Consider the following 23,692-nt stretch of genomic DNA (forward strand, 5'->3'; position numbering starts at 1 on the left):
AGGGCAGTGGGGGCTGAGCAGGTTTGACGCAGTTGGCTCTCCTGTCTGTTTCCTCGTGGAGCCTCGGTTGGTGTTTCGCACCTGGTGGAAAGAGCAGGATGTTGGCTGGCTCCCTTGAGCATCGAGGTGCACCGGGGTAGGGTTTGAACTCTTCCAGAGTTTGTCAGGGCTCATTCAGCCCGACCCAGGATGACATATAGGGAAACTGAGGCTTGGAGAGGGCAGAGGTCATCGTGGTCCAAGTCGCCAGGCTGGATGGGACTTCCTCAGAAACCCTCATTTCTCTCAGTGGTTGCTCCGCCTCTGCTGGGCTCCTCCGGATGCTCTGTCCTCCGTCCCTGCTCATTGTCCCCTACCCCATCCTTCTCCTAGCCGCTGCCTCCAATCCTTGATCCGAGGACCAGACATTCGCACTGAGACCTGCAGCCCAGTGTGTGTTAGGGAGGGTCAGGGGGCTGGAGCTTGTGGGGCCCGGCCCGTGGTGTGCTCGGGTACAAGTGGTCCCTTTTCTAACGCTGTCGCCCCGGTTATAGTGATGGCTAAATCAGGATCACCATAAACGTGTTGTGCATCATTAACCCACTATCAAGTTATCACCGGATAGTTTTCAGAACCGTGGGATCTATTATAGGCTCTTTCAGCCTTGCCCTTCTTGTGGGAATCCTGGCTCTGTCATCTCTCCTGCTGGACAGAATGGTCTCTTTGACCTGTCTGAGGCTTGCCAAGCCCCAGCTTTAGGACTTTCTTTCTCTTCCATTCTTCTCCCCAGCCCCCTGTGATGTCGTTGACTTAAGTCATGTCCTTGTCATATTCATTATGTTTCAGATGAAAGAGTCCCAATCTCCTTATTTCATTGTGATGTGAAGCCGCTTGTCTTCCTTAACTCTTTTTAATTAAGATTTTTTAAGGAGCCTGGAACACCACCAAGTCTCTGGTCAATGTGGGTCAGCCTGGCACATGGCCACGTGGAGACTGGCCCAGCAGTCAGGGGGGCATGGAGCAGTCTCCTCTGGTGGACTCTGACCCAGCTGTCCTGCCAGGACCAGAGTGACAAGGGCTGTGGTGGACGTGAGTGGATTTACTGTGGTGAAGAATCTGGGAGAGCTTCCAGGAGGCAGCACTGGGGCTGGGCCTACATCGTATTTGGAACAAAGTGGGGGCACATGAATCAACCCCAAGTCTTGGAGCAGGAGTGAGATTTTGCCGCGAGCTCATAGGCTCGGAATGCCTGCTGTATTGGGTGTGGGGGTCTAGATGTGGTGGGCCGCGGGGCGCCTGCTGCGGGGAGGGGGCTGACGGTGGGTTGGCTCTGCAGGGCGGCCTGAGGGTGGGGGTGGTGTGGCCTGTGCACCTGTTGTCTCCCTTCCCTCTCACGACGGATGGCCTAATCACGGGGCTGCCATGTCCCTGAGCCTTGGCTCAGCCTCCCGGCCCTTCTTGGGGTGGAGCTTTGCCCCTGACGGAGGGAGGCCTGTCTGACACACTTGCCAACCGGGGCCGCCTAGTCAGGCCCAGGCTGGGGAAGGGCCAGGGTGCCATGGCTGACCCCTCTCCCCTCCTGCACAGCCTCCCTACGCTTCTGGCCCTTGGAGCACACCAAACAGGCCTGATATTGCTTCCTCAATAACAGGCTTGAGAGTTGTTTTTAATAAAATAATTTCTGCCCTTTGGGGAAATGTAGAAAATACAGAAAAATAGCATCAGAGGGCCTCACCACGTACGGGGGCCACCGTGGGTTCCTTCTGCTCTGACCGTGCCATCGCAGGTGCATCATGCACCTCCTGCATTGACGTTAGTGTGAGCATCATAGAGTTGGAGAAACTGTGCACGGCGCCTGCGTGGGCCGCTGAGAGGACTTCTGAGTGCGCCACCTACACGACTGCAGGGAATCTCCTTATCCAAGGAGCATTTAAAGCCACCCTGGATTGCATTGCTCAGCGTTTCCGGCAACGCTGCCGCCACCTCCGAGGGCCGGCCTGCAGCAGCCTTAGGGACTCACGCTGTCTGCCAGGGGCTGGAGCTTAGAGACACGAGCGACTTGCCCGCAGTCAGTCACGGGCGGGGGAGGTGGAGTGTGCACCTGGGCCCTTAGTCTGATTTCAGTGTCCACACGTTTTGTCTTGTTTTTTCCCACGAGTTGACTGAAGCATAATTTACATCCCATAAAGCCTGCCCGTTGTTCGGGCCAGGCCACAGGCCTCCCGCAGGCCAGGTGTGGAGCCCATTCTCTCAGTCATGGAGCTTGGGGTCAAACCCTGTCTGTTCCCAGGGCTTCTAGGCTGTGGAGACTGTCAGGTGTTCCTGGTGGGTAATCAGGCTGGCCTCTGGCCACCAAGCCTGCATGAGCTGTCCTGACTGGGTCAGTGAGACACAGAGCAGGATGGGGGTCCTGGGTTTGGGATCCCAGGCTCATTTCCCTTTGGTGGCTGCCCTAGGTGGGGAGGGAGTGAGGGGAGGTTCACCACTGTGTGAGATGCCCAATGGCTGGGGAGCTGGGGGACCTGGCCTGGAGCGGCCCCTGCCCACCTGGGGCCACAGCTTGGGGGTCAGGCTGACTAGGTCAGGAGACCCCCAACTCCTGCTCATTTTGGCACCTCGAAAGACCCTGCAGCAGGGATGGTGCAGGGCCTGGCTCCCCCGGCGCTCATGGCCTTGTGGGAGTGGACAACGGGGCCCCGGCCCACACTATGTGCCTGTGTGTTGCAGGTCTGTGGCCGAGGCCACTGAGGTGGACCTGAACATGCGTGTGGGGCTGCACACTGGCAGGGTCCTCTGCGGGGTCCTGGGCCTGCGCAAGTGGCAGTATGACGTGTGGTCCAACGATGTGACCCTGGCCAATGTCATGGAGGCCGCCGGCCTGCCGGGGTAAGTCGGGGCGAGGTGGGGGCCCCACCCTGGGCACTGAGGGTAGGTGCGTGGGATTCCATTTGACCCTCCACGTCGGGACCCCAATCGGGGGGAGGCCCATCCTATCTCAGCCCGCTGCCAGCATGGGAGGGATTTGTGCTTGGCTGGCTCTGGTGCCTAGCCCCTCCCAGCTCTGAGCCTCTGTGCACCCCAAAGAAAGCCGGCACTGAGCTGAAGACCGAATGCAGCAGACGTCGGCCGGGGGCTCGGGCTGTCCTAAGTGCTGACTGTGGCGTCTCATTTTGCTTTCTTTCTTTTCATTTTCTCAGACTGATACATGCACAGTGCTGTGGCTTTAGAGCCCCACTAGGGAAGTTGCAGAGTTCCTTCTAGAAAGGGGATGCGTTTCCATTGGTTCTTGCACTTCAAATGCCTTCCAATTACAGTCTCCTCCTCTGGTCTCATTTTTCTTCAAACCCTTCCACAAAGCGAAGGCGCAATAGTCTATAAAAAATTAACTGGAGAATGGATGGGAGTTTTCCCCTCCTCCCCTAGCGGTGGGCGGCAGGAGAGCGACGTGATCCCGCCGTCCCGTGTTCTTCCTATGGAGGGCTTGGCGCATATGCCTGCAAGGACCGGCTGTGGTTCCCAGAGCTGGAGTTGAGCCTTATAGGCCCGCACAGCTGTGTCTGCTTCTGCACGCGCTGTGTGGACCTCAGGGCGAACCTCTGACCCTCACTGCTGCCTGCCCTCTCCTGCCCCTCAGGAGCCCGCTCTCACCCTGGAGGCCTGGCGTCCTCCGGGCCGCGTCTTCCCCTCCCTCCTGGCCCACCCCAGGGAGGTGGTTGGAACAGGTGGCACCTTTCCCTGTACTGAGGCCCTGCGTGTGGCATGGGCCACCGGTCTTCCACAGGCTGCTCGCTCGGGGGAGCGGCTGCGAAATCACACAACAGGAAGATTTACAGGGCACGCGTAAATAGCAAGCACGGAACTTAGAAACCAACGAATGAAGAGAGGGAGGTGGGGGCAGAGACGTGTGCTGGCAACCTTCCTCAAAGCCATGGCTGAGCGGGCCACAGGACGAAGCCATGGCATTTCTAAGCAAGCTCAAAGACCCCCCTCATTGTCTTCTGTGACCCAGGCTGCCTCTGAGCACCTCCCTCCGGGTGGACCTCACTGCCACCGACCTTCCCCCCACACCCCCTTCCCTCCAGCCCTCCTGCAGCCCCTGCTGTCCCCTCACCAAGTCCAGACCCTTAGCCAGGCCAGGTGGTGGCATGAGCTGCCCACTGCCGTCCTACACATTACACCTGCCCTGGGCAGCTCTATGTTTTAGAACAAGCACAAATGCCACCATCAGGGGCCCTTCTCTGGGCTCCTGCACCTGGCCAGAGCCTCCTCCCTCCTCCCTGCTGACCTGTCACCTTCCTCTCCTTGCTCCACGGGTCAGACACAGTGCTGGTGGGCCACTTGAAGAGGGGCCTCATCCTCCCTGCCCCTCTCTCTTACTCCTTCCTTCCCCCCTCCCCTCCTCCACTCCCCCTCTCTGAGATATCTCCTCCCAAAGAAATACGGCCAACCTATAGCATAATGTTTGCAGAGCGCCTGATGTGTGCACATCGATGGGGAGCAGACAAAGCCCCAGGCTCCTGTGGAGTTCTTGTTCTTGGGGGACCATGGCGAGCACCATGCGGAACTTGGAAGACAGGGACAGGGGTTCATTTTCTCCTGTCACTCCGGGTCTCCCCTGGCGCTGGGGTGAGAGGTCGATTAGGGGCTAGGCAGGGGTCTCAGCTGGAGGTTGAGTCTGGGGGTCACAGGCACTTGGGGACACTGAAATCCCAAGACTTGATCCCAACCCACAAGAAGGAGAGAAGGTGATGAAAGCCCATGCCTGGCCCCCAACTCCGAGTTCCTAAAAGAAGGGGAGCAGGGAGGCAGAAAGAAGAGTGAGGGGGGCTGTTCCGGCAGCCAGGTGGAGTGTGCTGAGGGGAGGAGGGGCGGGCTGTGTCCAGAGCTGCTACTCGTTGAGCAAGAGGAGGACTGGACACCGGATCAGGGCACATGCAGCCAATGGAGGCCTCAGCAGAAGGTTCAGGGCACAGGGAGGGCAGAGGTGTGGCTGCCCAGGGGGCAGAGTGGTGCAGCTCTCTCCAGGGGCTTTCTGCAGAGGAGGGCAGGGAAGAGTCAGGAACGGGAGGAGGCCGGGCCGGGGAGGGGTCCCCAGAAAAGAAAGCTGCTTGGTGAGTGGGGACCAGGAGCTGCCGGCCAGCCCTACCCAGTGCCTCTCGGGGCCTGGTGCCTGCGGTGTGGTGTGTGTACCCCTCGGGGTCCTGCCCTGTCCGTGGGAGGGTGATGGGGCTTTCTCGGTAACCTCCTGAGATTCCTGGGCTCCTGGAGATGGTTCTCACCCTGGGGCGTCACTGCATTTCCTCTCTTTAGGTCCCATCTTTCTTGTATTATTCGTAATTTGATTCCTTCTTTTGCTTTCTTCATCCATCCATCCATCCACTCATCCATCCATTCAGCAGACATTTACCTTCTACTCACTGGGCATTCAGAGAGTGTGGCCAGACAGACAAATGAATGGACAGATGGACAGATGGATGGATGGGAGGATGCACGGATGGATGGATGGATGGATGGATGGATGGATGGATGGATGGATGGGAGGAATGAATCATTGAATGTCTTTCCCCCAACATTTCATGCCGGGACCCCTACGGCTTGGTTCCTGGGCTCCTTCCCAAGGCTGTATGCCCTGAGTGGTTGCCTTGGAGAGGCCAAGGCCAGGGAGGGGTGGAACACCCGTCTGCTCCTTGCACTGGTGATCTCCAGCTTCATGGCTGGCGGGAGGCCACACATAGACTGCTCTGTTGCCTTGGAGCACACACAGCTCCTGGTCTAGAAATGATCCTTTAAAAAATTCTGCCCAGTGGTGTCATCTCTTCCCAAAATTGATGTTCTGGGTGCATGTTCCAGGCTGCCTCGAAGCAAGCAACATTGAGTCCTGAGCACACTGCCCCTTGCCCCAGGGCCCCAGGGGAACCACAGTTGAGTCATCTGCATCTCTCACTCAGCTCCAGGATGTGGCAGGGACCACCTGCCCTGGGCCCCGCATTCCCTCGGCCCTGCCATCTTAGGACAGTCTCATGCATGACTGGGCCTCTGGTCCCGCAGGCCTTAGAGATGCCGGACATTGGGGACCCCCATCCTGCATCTCCAGGGAAGGAGCTCACGTGGCTCCTTTGTGATGTCAGGCGAGCGATCGTCCAGCGTGAGTGACAGGTGCACTTGCTAGTGAAGGCGGCTCTGTCTCCCTTAGTGGCCTTGCCGCTCAGGGCCTCCAGGCCTCTGATTTCTCCCACGGCCCACACCCTGGCTAGGACCCTGCGTGTCGTCCATCCTACCGTGTGCTTCTAGGGCACCTGCACGGAGACCCTTCTCTGTTCCAGAGCTGGGAACGCTCTGCGCTGAGAGCAGTTGATAACATTTGTTTCTCCCCGCTGGCCGCTCAGCTCAGCGACAGGGCTGCATTGTCTGTCTCCATTATTGAATGAATGAATGAATGAAGGACCAGTGAATGCGTGAGTGGATGTGCATGCATTTCTAGGGATTGTTGGTGCCCAGGCATCCCTTTGCAGTTCAGGACCAGGCTGGCGGGTGACTGTCCTGGGTGTTCTGGGGCCAGCAGTGGGGGGACGCTCACTCTTGCATAGATGTCCTGTGTTCCCTGCAAGGAATCTAGGAGCTTGTGCGGTACTGTGAGGACTCCGGGCTTCAGGGGAGGGTTTGCTTGCTGGGCCATTTGCTTTGTGCCCGAAGACGCGAGTGCTCAGGGCTTTGTTGGGAGCGGAAGCTCAGGCTGTGTCTGGGTTGGGGAGGGGCTGCTGTGCATTTTCAGTCTTGCCTTTTCTGCTCAGGTTGCACTGAGGGCTCCTCTTCCTCTCACCAAGAAACTCACTTGGGCGAGCGTGAGCACTGCCCCTACCCCTCCACTCCCGTGGTGCTGTTCCCACCTGCCCTGCCCACCCTAAGACTGTTTGGGAAGGGGCCCTGGTTTCTCCCTCGCCTCTGGCCGTAAACCCCCTACCCCCTATCCCTGCTCTCAGCCCCCCTTTACACGCTTCCCCTCTCTGCTGGGGTCCCTCCCCTGCCTCTGCCCCACCCCCTTCTTTCCTGGTGACTGTGCATATGACACAGGGAACCTGGATGTTCCTCTTGGAGCTTGCGATGGCGATGGGACGCATTTGCCACGACCCCACAGGGCCTCGGGCCTCAGGCCTCGCAGGCGGGCCCGCCTTGACTCTGAGCAGCAGCGGTCGGTCACTGCTCCGTTCCAAACCTCTGCCTCCTCTTGTGCAGGAAGGTTCATATCACGAAGACAACCCTGGCGTGCTTGAATGGTGACTACGAGGTGGAGCCAGGTCATGGACACGAGAGGAACAGTTTTCTGAAAACTCACAACATCGAGACCTTTTTTATTGTGCCGTCGCATCGGCGGAAGGTAGGTACCAGGCCCGCCCTATGTAGAGCCTTCTCAAAGACTAGTGGTCCTGCCCCCTCCTCAGATCACTGCTTCTCCAGGCCTCGAGGTCTGCGCAGGGGAGGGTGTCCCCATTACCCTCTGCCCTGGGCCTGGCCTTTTGTGCATGTCAGGAAAGGCAGTTGGCAAGGGGAGGGGCCTGGAACTCAGAGTCTGAGCCCTGGGGTCCTCAGCGGCAGGGCCATCCTGCGTCTTCCGGCACCTCCCAGGCCTTCACTGCTTCCATTGCAGGGGTTGGGGATAGGGGTGCTCTGTGGATGGACTGAGGGGTGCTCTGCACACAAGAGGGCTGTGACCATCGTATGTAGGGCACTCGAGGTCACTCTGCCCAGGAAACATGATCTGGACATGATCGAGGATGACCGAGCTGCTTCCGGGGCGCAGGTGAGGGGCGCAGAGCACAGGTGAAGGGTGAAGGGCTCAGGTGAGGGGTGCGGGGTACTGGTGAGGGGTGGAGGGCTCAGATGGCCACAGGGCTCAGGTGAGGGGTGCAGGACACAGGTGAGGGGCACAAGTCTCAGGTGAGGAGCGCAGGGCTCAGATGGCCACAGGGCACAGGTAGGGGCACAGGACACAGGTGAGGGGCACAGGTCTCAGGGGAGGGGCGCAGGGCTCAGATGGGCACAGGACTCAGGTGAGGGGTACAGGGCTCAGATGGGCACAGGGCTCAGGTGAGGGGTACAGGGCACAAGTGAGGGGCACAGGGCTCAGGTGAGGGGCGCAGGGCACAGGTGAGGGGTGCAGGGCACAGGTGAGGGGTGCAGGGCTCAGGTGAGGGGTGCAGGGCACAGGTGAGGGGCGCGGGGCTCAGGTGAGGGGTGCAGAGCTCAGGTGAGGGGCAGAGACCCAGCTGGCCCCAGTACTCCTTCAGGACACAAGCAGGTCGGATATGAGGGAGAGCTCTGAGGTTCACTGTCCTGGTGTGTCCATTGGCCCGGGCTCTCCAGGCCCTGGGGTACGGCAATCTCCTTGTGCTTTGGGTGACGTAGGTGGGAGTGGCTCAGGCTGGGTATGGTGAGCTGACTCCCGAAGAAGGGGGGTGAGTGTGCGGGAGAAGTGCAGGTGTTGGCATGGCGTGGGGGAGGGCCAGGTGAGAGGTGAGGAACATGGGAGCACAGGGCAAGGCCTGAGGAGGGAGGCCTGCCAGCTGCAGGGACCCAGGAGGATCTGATCCAGGGGAACCAGCCTCTGTGCCCTGCGTGGATGTGGCCTGGTCTGCATGCAGACTCAAACAATGGCATCAGGCGTGGTCACAGAGGGCAAGCGAGAGTGAGGAGGTGGGTACACCAAGCAGCCCCCTTGGAGAAAGTTGGGATGAGAGGGAGAGAAAAAGGCAAAAGGCAGCAGGGGCATCTCAGGGTTTTAAGGAGTCGAGGAGATTTGAGTGTATTTGTAGGAGCCACTGAAGACAGAGGTGAGAGGTCTGCAGGAGGGTCTCCTGGGTGCCAGTGGGTGATATTCAACAGCCAAGCACTGACCCAGCCAGGTAACATTCAGGGCCCCGGGATCTCTCCCCGACCTGGCCCCTAAACCTTACCTCTGCTGCGCCCCAGGAATCGAGTGCCTCGCTCTGGTTCAGAGGTGGTGGGTGCAGTTGAGAGCCGAGCGTTTTGGAACCAGGTTGCCAGTTCTGTTCACTGCTGACTCCCAGCACATCCCCAACGCCTGGCGCGTAGTAGGCCTTGAGCAAACGGGCTTGTGACCTCCCTGTCCCTGTCACATTCATGCTCCCCGCCCGAGAGGCAGGATGTGCCACTCACAGCCTTTCTCTTTGCCGCGTGTCTGCACAGATATTTCCAGGGCTGATTCTCTCAGACATAAAGCCGGCCAAAAGGATGAAGTTCAAGACCGTGTGCTACCTGCTGGTGCAGCTCATGCACTGCCGGAAGATGTTCAAGGCCGAGATCCCCTTCTCCAACGTCATGACCTGCGAGGATGACGACAAGGTAGGACGGCCGCTTGTGACTCTGAGTCCCGTCCGTCCTCTGAATGCAGTCCTGTTTTGATTTGGCGACATCAGCCCTCACCCCTCACCTGTCGTAATCTTGTAAATGCTGTTCTGAGCTGGGCTGCTTTGCTTTCCTTCAAAAATCCTTTTATCATCTTGCATTTTTTGGGTAACTTGGCATTGCTGTATTTGTTGGTCAGTTCACACTAAGATTCCCCTGGCGTTGTCTGAGTCTGCCCTCAGGAGATTCACGCGCTCGGGTGTTCCGCAGCCTCAGGCCTGCCTCTGTCCAGCCTGCCTGCAGCCTTGGGCATATCTTCACCCCAGGCTTGCCCTTCGCCTCCGTGGGGAGCTGGGGAGCGTGGGGAGCTGGAGCATCTCCGGCCTCGTGTCTCTCGTATCAGCGGCCCCTGCTGCTTGGTTGAGTCCCTCAAGTTGATGGAGCACGGCCACCAGCACTTGACTGAGGCTTCCTCTGTGGGCGTTCCTGCAGGGTGGCCTGGGTGCGGGATTTTTGACCTTTTTGGGTTGGTTAGAGTCACCTTCAAATCTTCTGGTCTTCTGCTGGGGTCATGCGGGGGCCTGGGTGAACGTGTGGAGATGAGTGAGGGGAGCACTATGGGAGGGTCCGCAGCATCTCTTCAGTCACACAGGCCTTGTGTCTGTAATCCTGGGCCAGAGACCCCAATCCCATCCAGGGAAGACCTCCAGTCCTCTGGGGCAGGAGGGCTGTGTCCTGGGAGCCTGGGGTGAAGTCTGGCGCTTCACCACTTCCTAAGCAGCTTTGAGCGTCCTCCCCATGGTGTCATGTCCTTGGCCCTCTGTTCCTGCTGCCACCCACGACTGCCCCTCCTGAACATTCTCGCTTTCTCCACCGCCAGCGTTCTTGGGTCGCCTCTGTCAGTGACCAATTTCCTGTGTCCTGAGGCTGCCTTGCTGTCTTCTCCACTCTTGTTTGCTCTGCCTTTGTGGGTTTTGTGCCTTTAAAAGGAATTTCAGGGGCTGGCCCGGTGGCTTAGCGGTTGGGTGCGCGCGCTCTGCTGCTGGTGGCCCGGGTTCGGATCCTGGGCGCTCACCGATGAGCCACTTCTCTGGCCATGCTGAGGCCGCATACCACATGCAGCAGCTGGAAGGATGTGCAACTACGACATACAACTATCTATTGGGGCTTTGGGGAAGAAAAAAAGGAGGAATATTGGCAATAGATGTTAGCTCAGAGCCGGTCTTCCTCAGCAAAAAGAGGAGGATTAGCACAGATGTTAGCTCAGGGCTGATCTCCCTCACAAAAAAAAAAAAAAACAAAAGGAATTTCATCACTGAAGTTTTAGAGGCTTTTCAGGAAGAAGCAAAATTCTGCTGACTCTCACTCCTGGTGGCTTATTGCCTCAAGGATGTTTTGTGGTTTTGGATGTGAGCTCGTATTTGTGAGAACTTCATCTGGAAATTCCTGAAGAGCCCTATGGATGGTAAATTCCATTGAGAAGAGTGGCACCCATGGGGATTTACACTAAATGCTTGGCTCGTGGCTTTCAGATGTTCCAGGTAGTGTGAACGCTGGCCCCAGGCAGCAGGTGTCTGCACACGCATTCCCTGGGCCCTTGGTGCAGAGCTGGGTCGCAGGCAGGTCAGCTTCTTCACCGTCCCCCACTGCACGGTCTTCCCAGCTCGATGTTTGCTGATGGAGCCTCTCGGGACCTGGGGCCTCAGTCGAGGGCTTGCAGCTCACTGCCCACCTCGCTGGCCCTGGTTTCCTGGGATTGCCTCATGGAGACAAAGTTCTTTAGAAACTGGGTCTCCTCAGACTGCAGCGGCCCGGGGCAGCCGCACATCAGCTTCCCAGCCTGGATTCCCACCTTCCTGATGTTTCTGGCCTCTGGTCATTTTGCTCACTTTCTGGCCAGCTCACTTGTGCGTTTTGAGGTGTGTGTGTTAGTACATTTATCCAAAATTTGTAACGGGGGAGTTTGCAGGCCCTCTTGTTTGCTGTGTTGCCCAGCAGAAACTCATTTATTTGCTCTCTTCTTCTCGCTGTGCCCGCCCCCAGACTCAAATCAATGCGCTGGGGCTGGGGGGCAGAGCGAGGTGCCCACTTTGGGCTCGCAATTTAAGTGTGTGCCCCAAACTAAGTATCAGGATAAATGATACTTGATGCAATGTTTTTAACAATCAAATTTAATCTGAAAGAATCCACAGTGAACAAAAAATCAAAGTTTTAGATGAAGGCGGGACCATGCAGAGCTGTTTTGGGGTGGGAGGCAGGGACTGATGTCCCCCAGGGCTCTGCAGAGAGAGGAGCGGGTAGGGAGAGGGAGGGAGCGGGGTCATTCCTGGTCATTGCCCAGGGGCCGGCTGAAGAAGACCTAGGAGCCCAGACAGTGTCCTGGGCAGACGAGCTGACTTGGGAGAGAAACCTGTGACTTCTGGATTCCGACTGCACTTGAGGAGCCCACACAGTTAGTGTCATGTCTCACTCGCGGGGAGGAGCGACCTCGAGCCGTGTGGGCCCAGGGACCATCCCCACTCAGACCTCAGAGCACCAGAAATCCCTCTACAGCGGCTCCTTAGGTTCAGGAGGAATCACACACCTGGGCTCGCTGGCCACCTTCTCTGGCCGCCAGCAGCCCCCTCCTGACCCTGGTGCCCCAGGAACCTGCAGGAGCCCTGCCTGCCCCATCCCCTCATCCTGCACCGCCTCTGGGCTGCAGGGCCTTCCCTCTCTCCTTTCACACCTGCCTTTGGAGTTGCCACTGGATTCCTCACCACCGGTGTCCTCCAAAGTCCCTGGGGAGTATGGAGCCCTGATGTTCCTGGGCTTCGTCCTCATCTCCTATGGGTCTCCCCCATGTGCTCAGGGTCCCCCAGATCCCGGGTCCATCTCCGACACCCCCAGACATCTCTGATGCTCAGGTCACCTCCACCACTGCCTGGCCGGCCTCACATTGACGAGACCTACAGATCAGGTTTATGCTCTGCTCTCAAGCACCCTCCTGCCTCGAGCACCCTTCTCTCTCCATCAGGCTGCCTCCGTCAGACTCTGGTCCTTTCTCTGTGTTTTCTGTGGCCGATGCCGGGCCCTGGCCCCCCAGCCACCTGCAGGTGAGCTGTGCCCTGCTGCTGGCCCCTTCCCGCCATGGGCAGAGTCTGCTGCCTCCTGCTGAGCCACTTGCCTTAGCATGGTGCGTGCACCTCAGGGTCTGCATCCGCCACCGTTGTACCTCTCACCTTGCGCCCTCACTCCAGGGTCCGAGGCCGTGCGCCCCATCCATCGTGCAGTTTCAGGGCCCCCTATTTGCACACAGCTCCCTGCCAGGAGAGGGTCCCCCGTGCATCCCTGGTTAGCAGCTGGCAGTACGTTCAGACTCGGCCAAACATTGCCGTCTCTGTGCCCCCGTGCCTCGGTCTCCATCTCTGACCCCTCGTCAGAGATGCCCGATTCTGGCCTCTTTGCCCCGTAGGCAGTCTCCCTGCTGGAGAGCCGAGAGACGGCCCAGCCCCTGTGGGAGGGTGCTGCGAGCTCCGCTTGTGTCCTTTCCTCACTGTCTGCCTTGCGACTAGTGAAGACAAGTCCAAAATGGGAGGGGGCGGCGGGGGTTGGCAGTGTCTGCACTATGAGAGGATATCAAAGGGGGAAGACAGGGCAGGGACAAGGTGGGTGGCCTGAGGGGTGGCCATGGTGGTCCTGGAGGAATGGAGTGGAGAGGCACACACAGGCGGGGCCAGCGCATGAGCTTGGGCCTTTGGGGAGGAGGCCCTGAGTGACCTGTTGAGTGACCCTGCACAGAGCAGCCGCCTCTGCCTGTGGCCGTTCTCCCGGGGGCGTCCCAGAGCCTGCCTCGCCTCAGGATGAAGTCTGTCTCACACGGTCCTGTCTTCGTCTATCCGCACCGCCAGGCCTGCAGCATGTACAGGCACCCTCAGTGTGTGATGGAGGCAACCCTGGAGTTGGGGAGCTGGCGGGATCAGGACAGTTCGTTCCACTGCAAGCCGTGGACTTAGTGCGGTGTTTGTGAGCAATTTTGTCTGGAGTTCTGGGGAGTAACTCACAAATATCTGTGGTCAGCCTGAGACCACTGTCCTGCTTGGGTTCCGGTGTTTTCCGGGCTCTCCTGGTTCAGGGGTGTGGTGGGAGCTCAGAGCTGGTGCCGGCCTCCAGGTGGTGTTACCTTGCAGGGCACCTCTGGGTGGGGAGCCTGGGCTTTGGGGGTTTGGTCTCCCCACTTGTGCTTTCCCGCAGCCACGCAGCCCACGCCAGGCTCCAGGTCATGCCCAAAGAATGGCTCTCATGAATACGCAGGGACAAGGACCTCCAGTGACGACGCCCCATGGCTTCCACTCGCTCTAGGTCTTCTTTCAATATGCCTTTCTGATTATAAAGATAGTGTACTGTAGAGAATGTGGAAAAACGCAAGAATGCACAAGGAAGACAAGGAAAAGCATCCATGTGTAATCCGACCACCCCACAAACAACTTACTGTTAACATTTCAGTCCTTCCACTTTCTTAAGTGTGTGCATATACACATTTTTTAATAAAATTGATGGGGTGATGTATAAGCAGTTGTTATTTTTACTTGCCATTATATCTTCATAAACATTTCCTTATATGATTAAATGTCCCTCAAAATTATGATTCTTTACTTATTGTGTAGAATTCCAGCCTAAGGAGAGACCATTTACTTAGTCAACCTTTGTTGATATTTAGGGCATTTCTGCTTTTTCTTAAATCAAAGTAAATAATTCACAGCGCTTTTGCTCATGAAAGTGCGTTTACATCTCTGATCGCTTTGTGAAACGAAATCCTGTGAGCCAGGAGTCTGTGAGCGGGTGGCGTGTCGCTGGTTGGAGGCCAGCGTTACCTGGAACCACAGGCGGGAGACCTGCCCTCCCTCCCAGCCCGGCCGGCGTGCGGACACGTCCTCCATCTAGTCTCCTGATACTGACGGTAGATTTGGTCCTTCTGGAATGGACTCCCGGCTCCCAGTTCTTTCTCTCCTTTTTTAAAAAGGCTGCTTCTGTCCTTCTCTTCATATTTAAAACTACTAAGCATGTTAATTTTAAGAAACAAGAGTAGCATGTACGCATGATACACAAATCAAATCCCCAAACTGTTTGCCATTTGGTGTTTCCACCCAGAAAAATTTGGTCGTGTGCCGGAAGGTGAATGCAAACAGGAACTTACTAATCTGTCCCAGAACTCTGTCTTTTCCCTCAGCGTCAGACCTCGGAGATCCTGGGGTCTGGACAAATCCTAATCATTGTAAAGTGGCCGAACACTCTCCACCTGCAGACACAAGTCTTGCTTCCCAGTGCTGAGTTGATGCATGGGGACTTCTAGATTTTGTTCTCCTGGACACCGGTGCCGAGAACACCGTGTCTTCTGTATGTCTTATGAACTTTACATGGATAGCCTAGGATAACCTCTTTTTAGTAAAATTGCCAGGTTAAATGGTGTGTGTATTTTAATTTTTTTTCTTTTTTGGTGAGGAGGATTGGCCCTGAGGTAACATCTGTTGCCAGTCTTCTTCTTTTTGCTTGAAGAAGATTGTCCCTGAACCAATATCTGTGCCAATCTCCTTCCATTTTATATATAGGATGCTGGCACAGCCATGGCTTGATGAGTGGTGTACAGGTCCACGCCCGGGGTCCGAACCTGTGAACCCTGGGCCACAAAGCAGAGTGCATGAACCTAACCACTATGCCACCAGGCCAGCCCCTGTATTTTAATTTTTGATGGCTGTTGCCAAGTTGTTCTCGCTCACTGTTTGGGGGGCTCACTCCCATGACAGCGTCTGTGAGCACTTGCCTCCTGCCCGACCCGCACTCTCAGCACACGGGAAGTATTGCCGATCGCGTTATGGAGCATCACTCCTGTTTCAGGTCCACTGAGGGCCGCTCCTGCCCCATCATCAAGCTTTTTGTTTTAAACATGGCTAGGAATCTTTTAAAAATATAATTTCCACCATGTCAATCTGAATTTAATAAAGATAAAATTTCAGCTTATGTTTGATCCATACTTATTGAAACTGATCCTAATAACTTTTTACTTAATTCCCTTGGGTTTCGTTGGTATACAGTAATATCTATTTCAAATAGTGATAATTTTGGTTCCTCTTTTCCATCCTTTTTGAAATGATAGTGTTGAGTGGTATTCTTCTTCATTCTGGCTTTAATTAGTTAAAACAAATAGAGTTTTCTCATTAGTTGTGATGCTTTGTGTTGCAAGTGATAATAGATGCTTATTATTTCAAGAAAGTAGCCTACATGAGGGAGTGTTTGCACTTTTCTAACGAGAAGTGGATGTTGAATTTTAGGAAACACTGTTCAGCGTCTATGGAGGTGATCGGTCTGGCGGGTTTTCTTCTCTCCTACGTGGTGAGTGAGATACAGGATGCTCCAGTGTTTCACTTGCTTTCTGTGCCTGCTGAATCGGGAAGCCCCAAGTTTATCGTCAGGTACCTGTCTTCACTTGCTGCAAAGGACAGCGGATGGCTCCCCTGCCTGTCACCAGAGCCATGTGTGTAACACTCGTTGTGGCTTTTAGTTGCTGCAGGAGGAGACTGTGAACCCTGAGGTGACAGGCTGACCTGAGGTGGACCCGTGTCCATGCGCCCTGGACGTCAGACCAGGGCACAGTCGCCATCGGCCACTTAGCTTCTGAGCATCTGCAGCTCGGGCAGACGCCCGCTGATCACAGGGGAGCCTCAGGCCAGGTCTGCTCCCCTGGGGACCGCCAGCACTGGTCTTGGGAAGGCCTCTGGGCAGAGCAGACTCGCTGGGCTGCGTCTGAGCCTGGCGTCCTCATTTCTCAGGCCTCGGAAAGAATTTTGTGGCCGCAGGTTGGTTTCCGGGAGAACGTGGGGTTTCTTACCTGGGACTGCCCTTACTGAGCTGTCCCTGCTGGCCCAGCTGGAGAGCTCCAGGCCCGCAGCCGCTCCTCTGCTCCTTGGGCTCAGCCCTTCTGCTGACCCTTCTCCCTCCCAGGCTCCAGTGGGTTCGGCAAGAGATCTCTTCCTCCTTGCTCCCCATAGCTGTGTCCTCGAAGTGGATTAAAGCCAGATCCATCAGCCTTGACGATTCAGCCAATGCACCCAAATTACCAGAGTCCCCGGGGAGCAAGGGGCATCATGCAGATCCTAAGACGTTAGTAGTGAAAGGTAAGATGGCAGCTTTACAAAACGCTTCACAGTTTAGATGAAATGGACAAATTCCTGGTAAAACACAAAAGAGCAAAAAGAGGAAATGGAAATTTGTTGCTCCTTTGTCTGTTAGGAGCTTGGATCTCATTAAAGTCCTTCCCACAGAGGGAACTCCCTGCGCGTGGGTCCCTGTCATTGAAGGAGGGATAATGCCACCTCGAATATGTATTCTTGCAGAGAAGAGAAAGGAGGGAACTCTTTGCAGCTGCTTCGCTGAGGCTGCGGGCACCCAGCCTGACGAGGATGCACTTGGCCCACCTCCCGCAGCCCCCCGCCCCCAGCCAGCCTGGCCTGCTGCTCCCTGTCCCTGGTGGAAAAGCCCTCTGGGAAAGGTTCAGACAACGGCTTCTCTGTGGAAAGGAGTGGAAGAAAGTTCTTAGGATGATGAGTCATCCCTAGACAGACGTCTCTGAAGTGATGCCATCAGCCGGGGGCCTCGGGCCCTGGGTGTCCCTTCAGCGTGTGAGGGTTGACGGCAGGGCTGCCGAGCAGGCCTATGGGGAGTGTGTAGGGAGGGGGATACGACCTGCAGGCCCGCTGTACCCTGGAGGGGCTGACGCTGGGCAGAGGCCGTTTCTCAGAACGTGGTCTTTGCCAGGTGTCGAGCGTGAAAGGCGATCTAAAACCCGCTCTGCGCTGCAGATGTGGGGACGTTTCTACTGATCTCTGCTGCTTGTCTGCCTCAGAAGCGCGGTGTCCAGGCTCAGCCCCAGGGAGGGCACTACCGCCGAGTCTTTCCCAGGCCGAGGCCTCAACTCCCCACTGCCGGAGTGCCCCATCTTCCCTGTCCCCCAGCTCCTTGCCTCCTGTTACTGTGACAACCACACCCTATGGCAGGTAGGGAGCAGACTGGGATTGGAGGAACCAACTGGCCATAGCACCCAAGGACGCCACTTCACAGATGTGTGTTCTCAGGGCTCCTGCTACTCAGGAGTGGGTTTCATGGCCTATGAAGAAAAATCCCAATCATGGTGACTTGAAGAAAAGATAAAGTAAATCCAGAGAGCAGGTCAGGGCTAACGTGGTGACTTCACAAGCATTTTGACCAGACCCCATCTATTTCACTATTCTGGCTTGCCTGGTATGTCACCTAATGGTGCAAGATAAATGCTGGGGCTCCAATCATTGCATCCACACTCCAGCCAGCAAAAAGGAGGCAAGGCAGGCGAAAAGCACACCTACCTCCCATGGGGATTCTCCTGAGCATTCCCAAACAGTTCTTCTGCCTATAGCTCATTGGCCAGAACTCAGGCACGTGGCCACACCTGGCTGCCAGGGGATGGAGGGAAAGGCAGTTAATTGGCTGAGACCACTACCTTTACAGAAGAAGAACACAGGGTCTGTGACCAAGGGAGCATGGATGTGGGGGAGACTGCCACACAGTCACGTCTGAGACCCCAGCATCAGTCGGTCCACGGAAATGTCCTGATGTGGATTGCGGCCCTGTGGCTCTCTCAGCGACAGGTATAATTCAACCCCTAACTGGCTTTTGTAGATGAGAACTACCTGGTCTGTTAAAAATAGGAAAGTAGTAACACAGTGCTTCTCAAACTCGGGCCTGCATCAGGGGCCCTGGAGGTCCGGCCACTGCAGAGCGCTGGGTGCCCCCTGAATCAGCAGCCCTGGGAGGCCCAAGCATGTGCACGCCCAACTGGTTCTCTCTGGAGACCACACTGGAGACCTGTGGCCGTGAAGGACTCAGGCTCAGAGGAGTGGCCCGGGTGGATGAGGAGACTGGAACATCCTGACCCCCGGAGTGCTAGGTGCATCTGAGCCAGCAGAGTAGGGGGAAGAGAGGCAGGGCGGCTTGCAGCTCCACACCCGCTGCTTGGCCTGCCCAGCGCCCTGCCCGCTCTCCACCTCCCTGCTCATGTCCTGCTGGGGACCAGAGGGGCATTCGTCTCTCCAGCGGTGGAGCTGAGCTTGCTGCGGTTCTCCCAGGCCCTGCGCTGCAATCTAGCTGTTTTCCTGCAGGGAGCCTGAAGTTTCCGGCTTGTCTGCCTTGCCCGGGACACCGCGCTGGATGGGGCTCTGGAGGCTGGAGAGCCGCTCCTAACCAGTCCATGGCCTTTGGTGCTCACTTTGACTCCATGGCAGTCATGGGGGAGCCATCCTTCTGCGGCCACTGAAGACGGCGATGGCCAGTGCCAGGACTCGCTCCGGACCAGGCGGCTTTCCTGCTGTTTCCGAGCATGACTGGTCCAGATCCTCACGAGAGTGCCACGAAGTGGCCACTGTTGTTCTATTTTACACGCAAGGAAATTGGAACACAGAGAAGTTAAGCAGCTCACTCAAGGTTGCAGAGCCCCTGGTTCTCGGATCCCTGCACTTAAACTGCTGTCCTTCCTTTGGTGAGAAAAGAGAGACGCTCAGAGAGCCAAATTCCACGTCAAAACGAGCAACAAGTTTTCTTAACCTTGATTGTCATTCATTTTTCAAGGAAGTATATGTTTGTTCTGGGAAAGTAGAGAAAAGAATAAAAGAGGGAAAAAATCTGTAGTCCCACCACCAAGAAGTGGCCATGGTATCATTCTGTCCTGTTGAGGGAACCGCAGTTTGATAATCAGAAAAGCGTCGCTGGGGAGGGAGGTGAGTGCGGCAGACGCTGCAGAACGGAGACGGCAGGACTGGGCATCCGGGTGTCCTGAAGGACTCGATGAGCCAGCGCATCTCTCAGTCCCCCTGTCCAGCCACCTGAGTGCCAAGGGCGACGTCGGTCCCCAGAAGTCAGTCCTGCTTGGCGTTTGCCTCTGCAGACCCTGAGCCCGTGGACAGAGCGGCTCCCTGCAATGACTCAGCCCTGCAGTCCGGTGACGATGGTCCCTGCAGCCTTTGCTGGACCCTCAGGGCAGCAGAGCCAGCTCTCCGTCTCACAGACACAACCTCAGGGGTGGTGGTGGTTTAACGTTTACAAATGTGTCATGTCCCAGGGGCAGAAAGAAGTCGAGGATCACAGGACACCAGCATGTTAACTCAAGGCAGGTTCACAGCTCCTCGCTCCTGCTCCCTGCGCTTGTTTTTAGGCCCAGAAAGCGAGCAGGCGTCCTGTGGAACGGGAAGTGTGATCCCGTGACGTGGAGAAGGCACGGTCACAGGCTGGCATTTCCTCAGGGAAAAGTCTGGAGGGATGTGCTGCAAAATATCAATGGTTGATTTCCAGGCAGAGATTGCGGGTGACTTAGGTTTTGTTCATTTACTTATTTAGTATTCTTCCTGTGCTCTGGAGGTCGCCCTGCATAGTCCCCATTGCACACAGGTAGGCTGTGGAGTGAAGCAGCCTGTACTGGGGTGCTGGTGCCCCTCACCCAGTTTCCTCTTGCGTAACTATGGTACAATATCCAAACTAGGAAGTGGACTTTGGTGTGTGGTGTGTGTGTAGTTCTGTAGTTTCATCACGTGCTAGGTTCGTGTAACCACCAGCGTATCCCGAATCAGAACATTTCGGTCACCACCAAGGTCTCTCCCCTTCATGGTCGCAGCACCCCAACCCCCACAACCATCCCTAAACCCTTGGCTCCCGCTAATCCATTCTCCATCCCCAGAACTGCCTCACTTGAGAATGTTGTATACATGGAATCATACAGATGTGACCTTTGAACCTGGCTTTTTCTTCACTCAGCTCTATGCCCTTGAGATCCTTCCAGATTGTTTTGGGTATCAATAGCTCCTACCCTTTCGTGGCCGGCTGATGTTCTGTGGTTGGGATGGACCACCATTTGTTCAACCACTCACCTGTTGAAGGACATTTTGGTTGTTTCCAATTTTCACTATTACAAATAAAACTGCTATAAACTTTCAGGTACAGATTTTTGTGTGGACATAAATGCTCGTTTTCGTGGATAGATGTCCAGGTGTGCTATTAATGGGTCATGTTCCTTTTTTTTTTTTTTTTAGAAACTGCCAAACTGGTTTCCAGACTGTCTATACCATTTCACATCCCCCCAGCAGTGTGTCAGTGATCCAGTTTCTTGGTGCTGTCACTATTTTTTTAATTAAATTTTAGCTGTTCTAGAAAGTGTGTAGTGATATCTTGTGATTTTACTTTGCATTTCCCTGATGGCTAATGATGTTGAGCATCTTTTCAGGTGCTTGTTTTCTATCCATATTTTCTTTTCCTCTTTGGTGAAATGTCTCTTTTGTCTGCTTTTATAATGGGATTACTTGATTTTTTTCTACTGGTAACTTTTGAGAGTTCTTGATAAATTCTAGATATGATTCTTTTGTCAGATATGGGCTTTGCAAATATTTTTCTCCCAGTCCGTAGCTTGTCTTTCATCCTCTTAGCAGGGTCTTTCACAGAGCGGATGTTTTTAATTTTGAAGACATCCAATTTATTGAGATTTTTTCTTTTATGAATTGTGGTTTTGGTGTCATGTCTAAGAACCTTTTACATAGCCCACGTCCCAAAGATTTTTACATGTGTTCTTCTAAGAGTTTGATACTTATGTGTTTTATAGTTAAATCTATGACCTGTTTTGAGTTAATTTTTTTAATAAACTGTGAGGTTTAGGTCAAGGTTCATTCTTTTGCTTGTAGATGTCCGATTGCTCCAGCACTGCTTGTTGAAAAGCTCTCCTTCTAGCATTGAATTGCTTTTGCGCTTATGTCAAAAGTCATTTGACCATATCTGTGTGAGGCTGTTTCTGGGCTCTCAGTTGTGTTCCAGAGATCTGTGTGTCTGTCCCTCTGCCAACACTACTTTGTCTTGACTGGTGTAGTTATATAATAAGTCTTAAAATTGGGTAGAGTGATTCCTCTTACTTTATTCTTTTTAAGAAAAATGAGCCATTCTAGTCCCTTTGCCTTTCCATTTATTGTTTAGAATAATCTTGTCTATCTACAAGAAAAATCCTGCTGGATTTGACGGGAATTGCATTAAACCTGTGTATGTCAATATGGGGAGAATTGGCATCCGTGCTGTGTGTAGTCTTCTAATCCATGAGTGTGGTATGTCTCTCCATTGACTTAGATCTTTGATTTCTATCATCAGAATTGTAGAGTTTTCAGCATACAAGTTCTGTGCATGTTTTGTTAGATTTATACCTAGTATTTCATTTTTCCTGGTGACTGTAAATGATACTGTATTTTAATTTCATTCTTCACATGCTCATTGCTAGTATAAAGAGATACCATTGTTTTTCTTTTCATGTTTATCTTGTATCTGTGACCTTGTGGGCCTCACTTATTTGTTCTAGAAGGTTTTCTGGTTTTGTGTTGTTTTGTTTGCTTTTGGTATGTTCCTTGGGATTTTCTATGTAGACCATTATGTCATCTGCGAATAGAGATGGTTTTCTTTCCAATCTGCCTTGTGTGTCCTTTTCATGCCTCATTGCACTGGCTGGGGTTTCTAGCACTGTGTGTATAGGAGGGTGAGAGCAGACCTCCCTGCCTTACTGCAGATCCTGGAGGGAAAGCATTCAGTCTTTCACCATCCAGGATGATGTTAGCTGTAGGTGTTCTCTAGATGTTTTTACCAATTGGGGAAGTTCCCCTCCAGTCTTAGTTTTCTGATCATTTTATCACAAATGGGTATTGAATTTTCGCAAATGATTTTTCTGTATCAATTGATAAGTTCATGGGATTTTTCTTCTTTAACCTGTTAATATGATGGATTACATTGACATTCAGATATTTAAACAGACTTGCATCTCTAGAGGTGGTTATGGTGTGTAATTCTATTTATGTATTGCTGAATTCTATTTGCTAATATTTTAAGGATATTTGCATTGATATTCATGAAGTATATGGCCTGTAGTTTTCCTTTTTTGTACTGTCTTTGTCTGGTTTTGGTATCAGGATAATATTGACTTTATAAAGTGAGTTGCAAAGTGTTGCCTCCTCTTCTATTTTCTGGAAGAGATTGTGTAGAATTGATGTTAATTCTTTAAACGTTTGGTAGAATTCTCAAGTGAAACCATCTGGGCACGGAGATTACTTTTTCAGAAATTTTGATTTTCTTATTTTAGCCCCCAAAATGTAACTATTTTAGTTTATTAATCATTTGTAATCCTAATCTAGATGCAAATTTTAACAATATATTAGAAGAATTTCCCATGTTGCCAAATTTTTTTCAATTGGGGTATAATTGACATGTAACATTATGTTAGTTTCAAGTGTACAACATAATGATTCTGTATTTGTATACATTGCAAAATGATAACCACACTAAGTCTAGTTAAAATCTGTCACCGTGCTTAGTTACAAAAAATTTTTTTTTCTTTTGATGAGAACTTTTAAGATCTACTATCTTAGCAACTTTCAAATATGCAATACAGTGTTATTAACTGTAGTCACTATGCTATACATCCCCAGGACTTATTTATTTTATAGCTGGAAGTTTGTGCCTTTTGACCCCATTCACTCATTTTGCCCAAACCCCACCCCCACCTCTGGCAACCATCAGTCCGTTCTCTGTATCTATGAGGCTGGTTATTTTGTGTTTTAAATTCTTCATATAGGTGAGATCGTACAGTATTTGTCTTTCTCTGTCTAACTTATTTCACTTAGCACAATGCCCTCAAGGTCCAGCCATGTGATTGCAAATGGCAAGATTTCACTCTTTTTTATGGCTGAATAATATTCCACTGTGTATATGTGCACCACATTCTCTTTATCCATTCATCCATTGATGGACATTTAGGTTGTTTCCATAGCTTATCTATTATAAATAATGCTGTAATGAACATGGGGGTGCGTATATCCTTTAGAGTCAGTATTTTTGTTTTCTTGAGATAAATACCCAGAAGTGGTATTGCTAGATCATATGGTAGTTCTATTTTTAATTTTTTGAGGAACCTCCATACTGTTTTCCGTAGTGGCTGCACCAATTTAAAATCCCACCAACAGTGCACAAGGGTTCTCTTTTCTCCACATCCTTGCCAACACTTGTTATTTCTTGTCTTTTTTTTGATAATAGCCATTCTAACAGGTGTGAGGTGGTAGCTCATTGTGGTTTTGATTTGCATTTCCCTGATGATTAGTGATATTGATCATCTTTTCACATACCTGTTGGCCATCTGTATATCTTCTTTGGAGAAATGTCTGTTAAGGTCCTCTGCCCATTTTGTAATCAGGTTATTTGTTTTTTTGCTATTGAGTTGTATAAGTGCTTTATATTTTGTATGTTAACTTCTTACCAGATATATGATTTGCAAATA

At 53.4% G+C, this 23,692-nt stretch overlaps 1 protein-coding gene across 4 annotated transcripts in view; it reads left to right on the forward strand.

Moving 5' to 3' along the window:
- The window catches only part of ADCY1 (adenylate cyclase 1), a 153,225-nt gene that overhangs the window by 78,274 nt on the left and 51,259 nt on the right, over positions 1 to 23,692 (forward strand). For 3 of the 4 annotated variants that reach the window (XM_058534764.1, XM_058534768.1, XM_058534766.1), the window contains exons 6-8: positions 2,707 to 2,865; positions 7,213 to 7,354; positions 9,184 to 9,339. In XM_058534764.1, the coding sequence (XP_058390747.1) occupies positions 2,707 to 2,865; positions 7,213 to 7,354; positions 9,184 to 9,339 (457 nt within the window). The remainder of the gene's footprint in view (positions 1 to 2,706; positions 2,866 to 7,212; positions 7,355 to 9,183; positions 9,340 to 23,692) is intronic. The other variant, XM_058534765.1, reaches the window with a different exon arrangement.

The sequence above is a fragment of the Diceros bicornis genome, chromosome 41 (assembly GCF_020826845.1).
Source record: "Diceros bicornis minor isolate mBicDic1 chromosome 41, mDicBic1.mat.cur, whole genome shotgun sequence".
In the NCBI taxonomy this organism is placed as follows: Eukaryota; Metazoa; Chordata; class Mammalia; order Perissodactyla; family Rhinocerotidae; genus Diceros; species Diceros bicornis.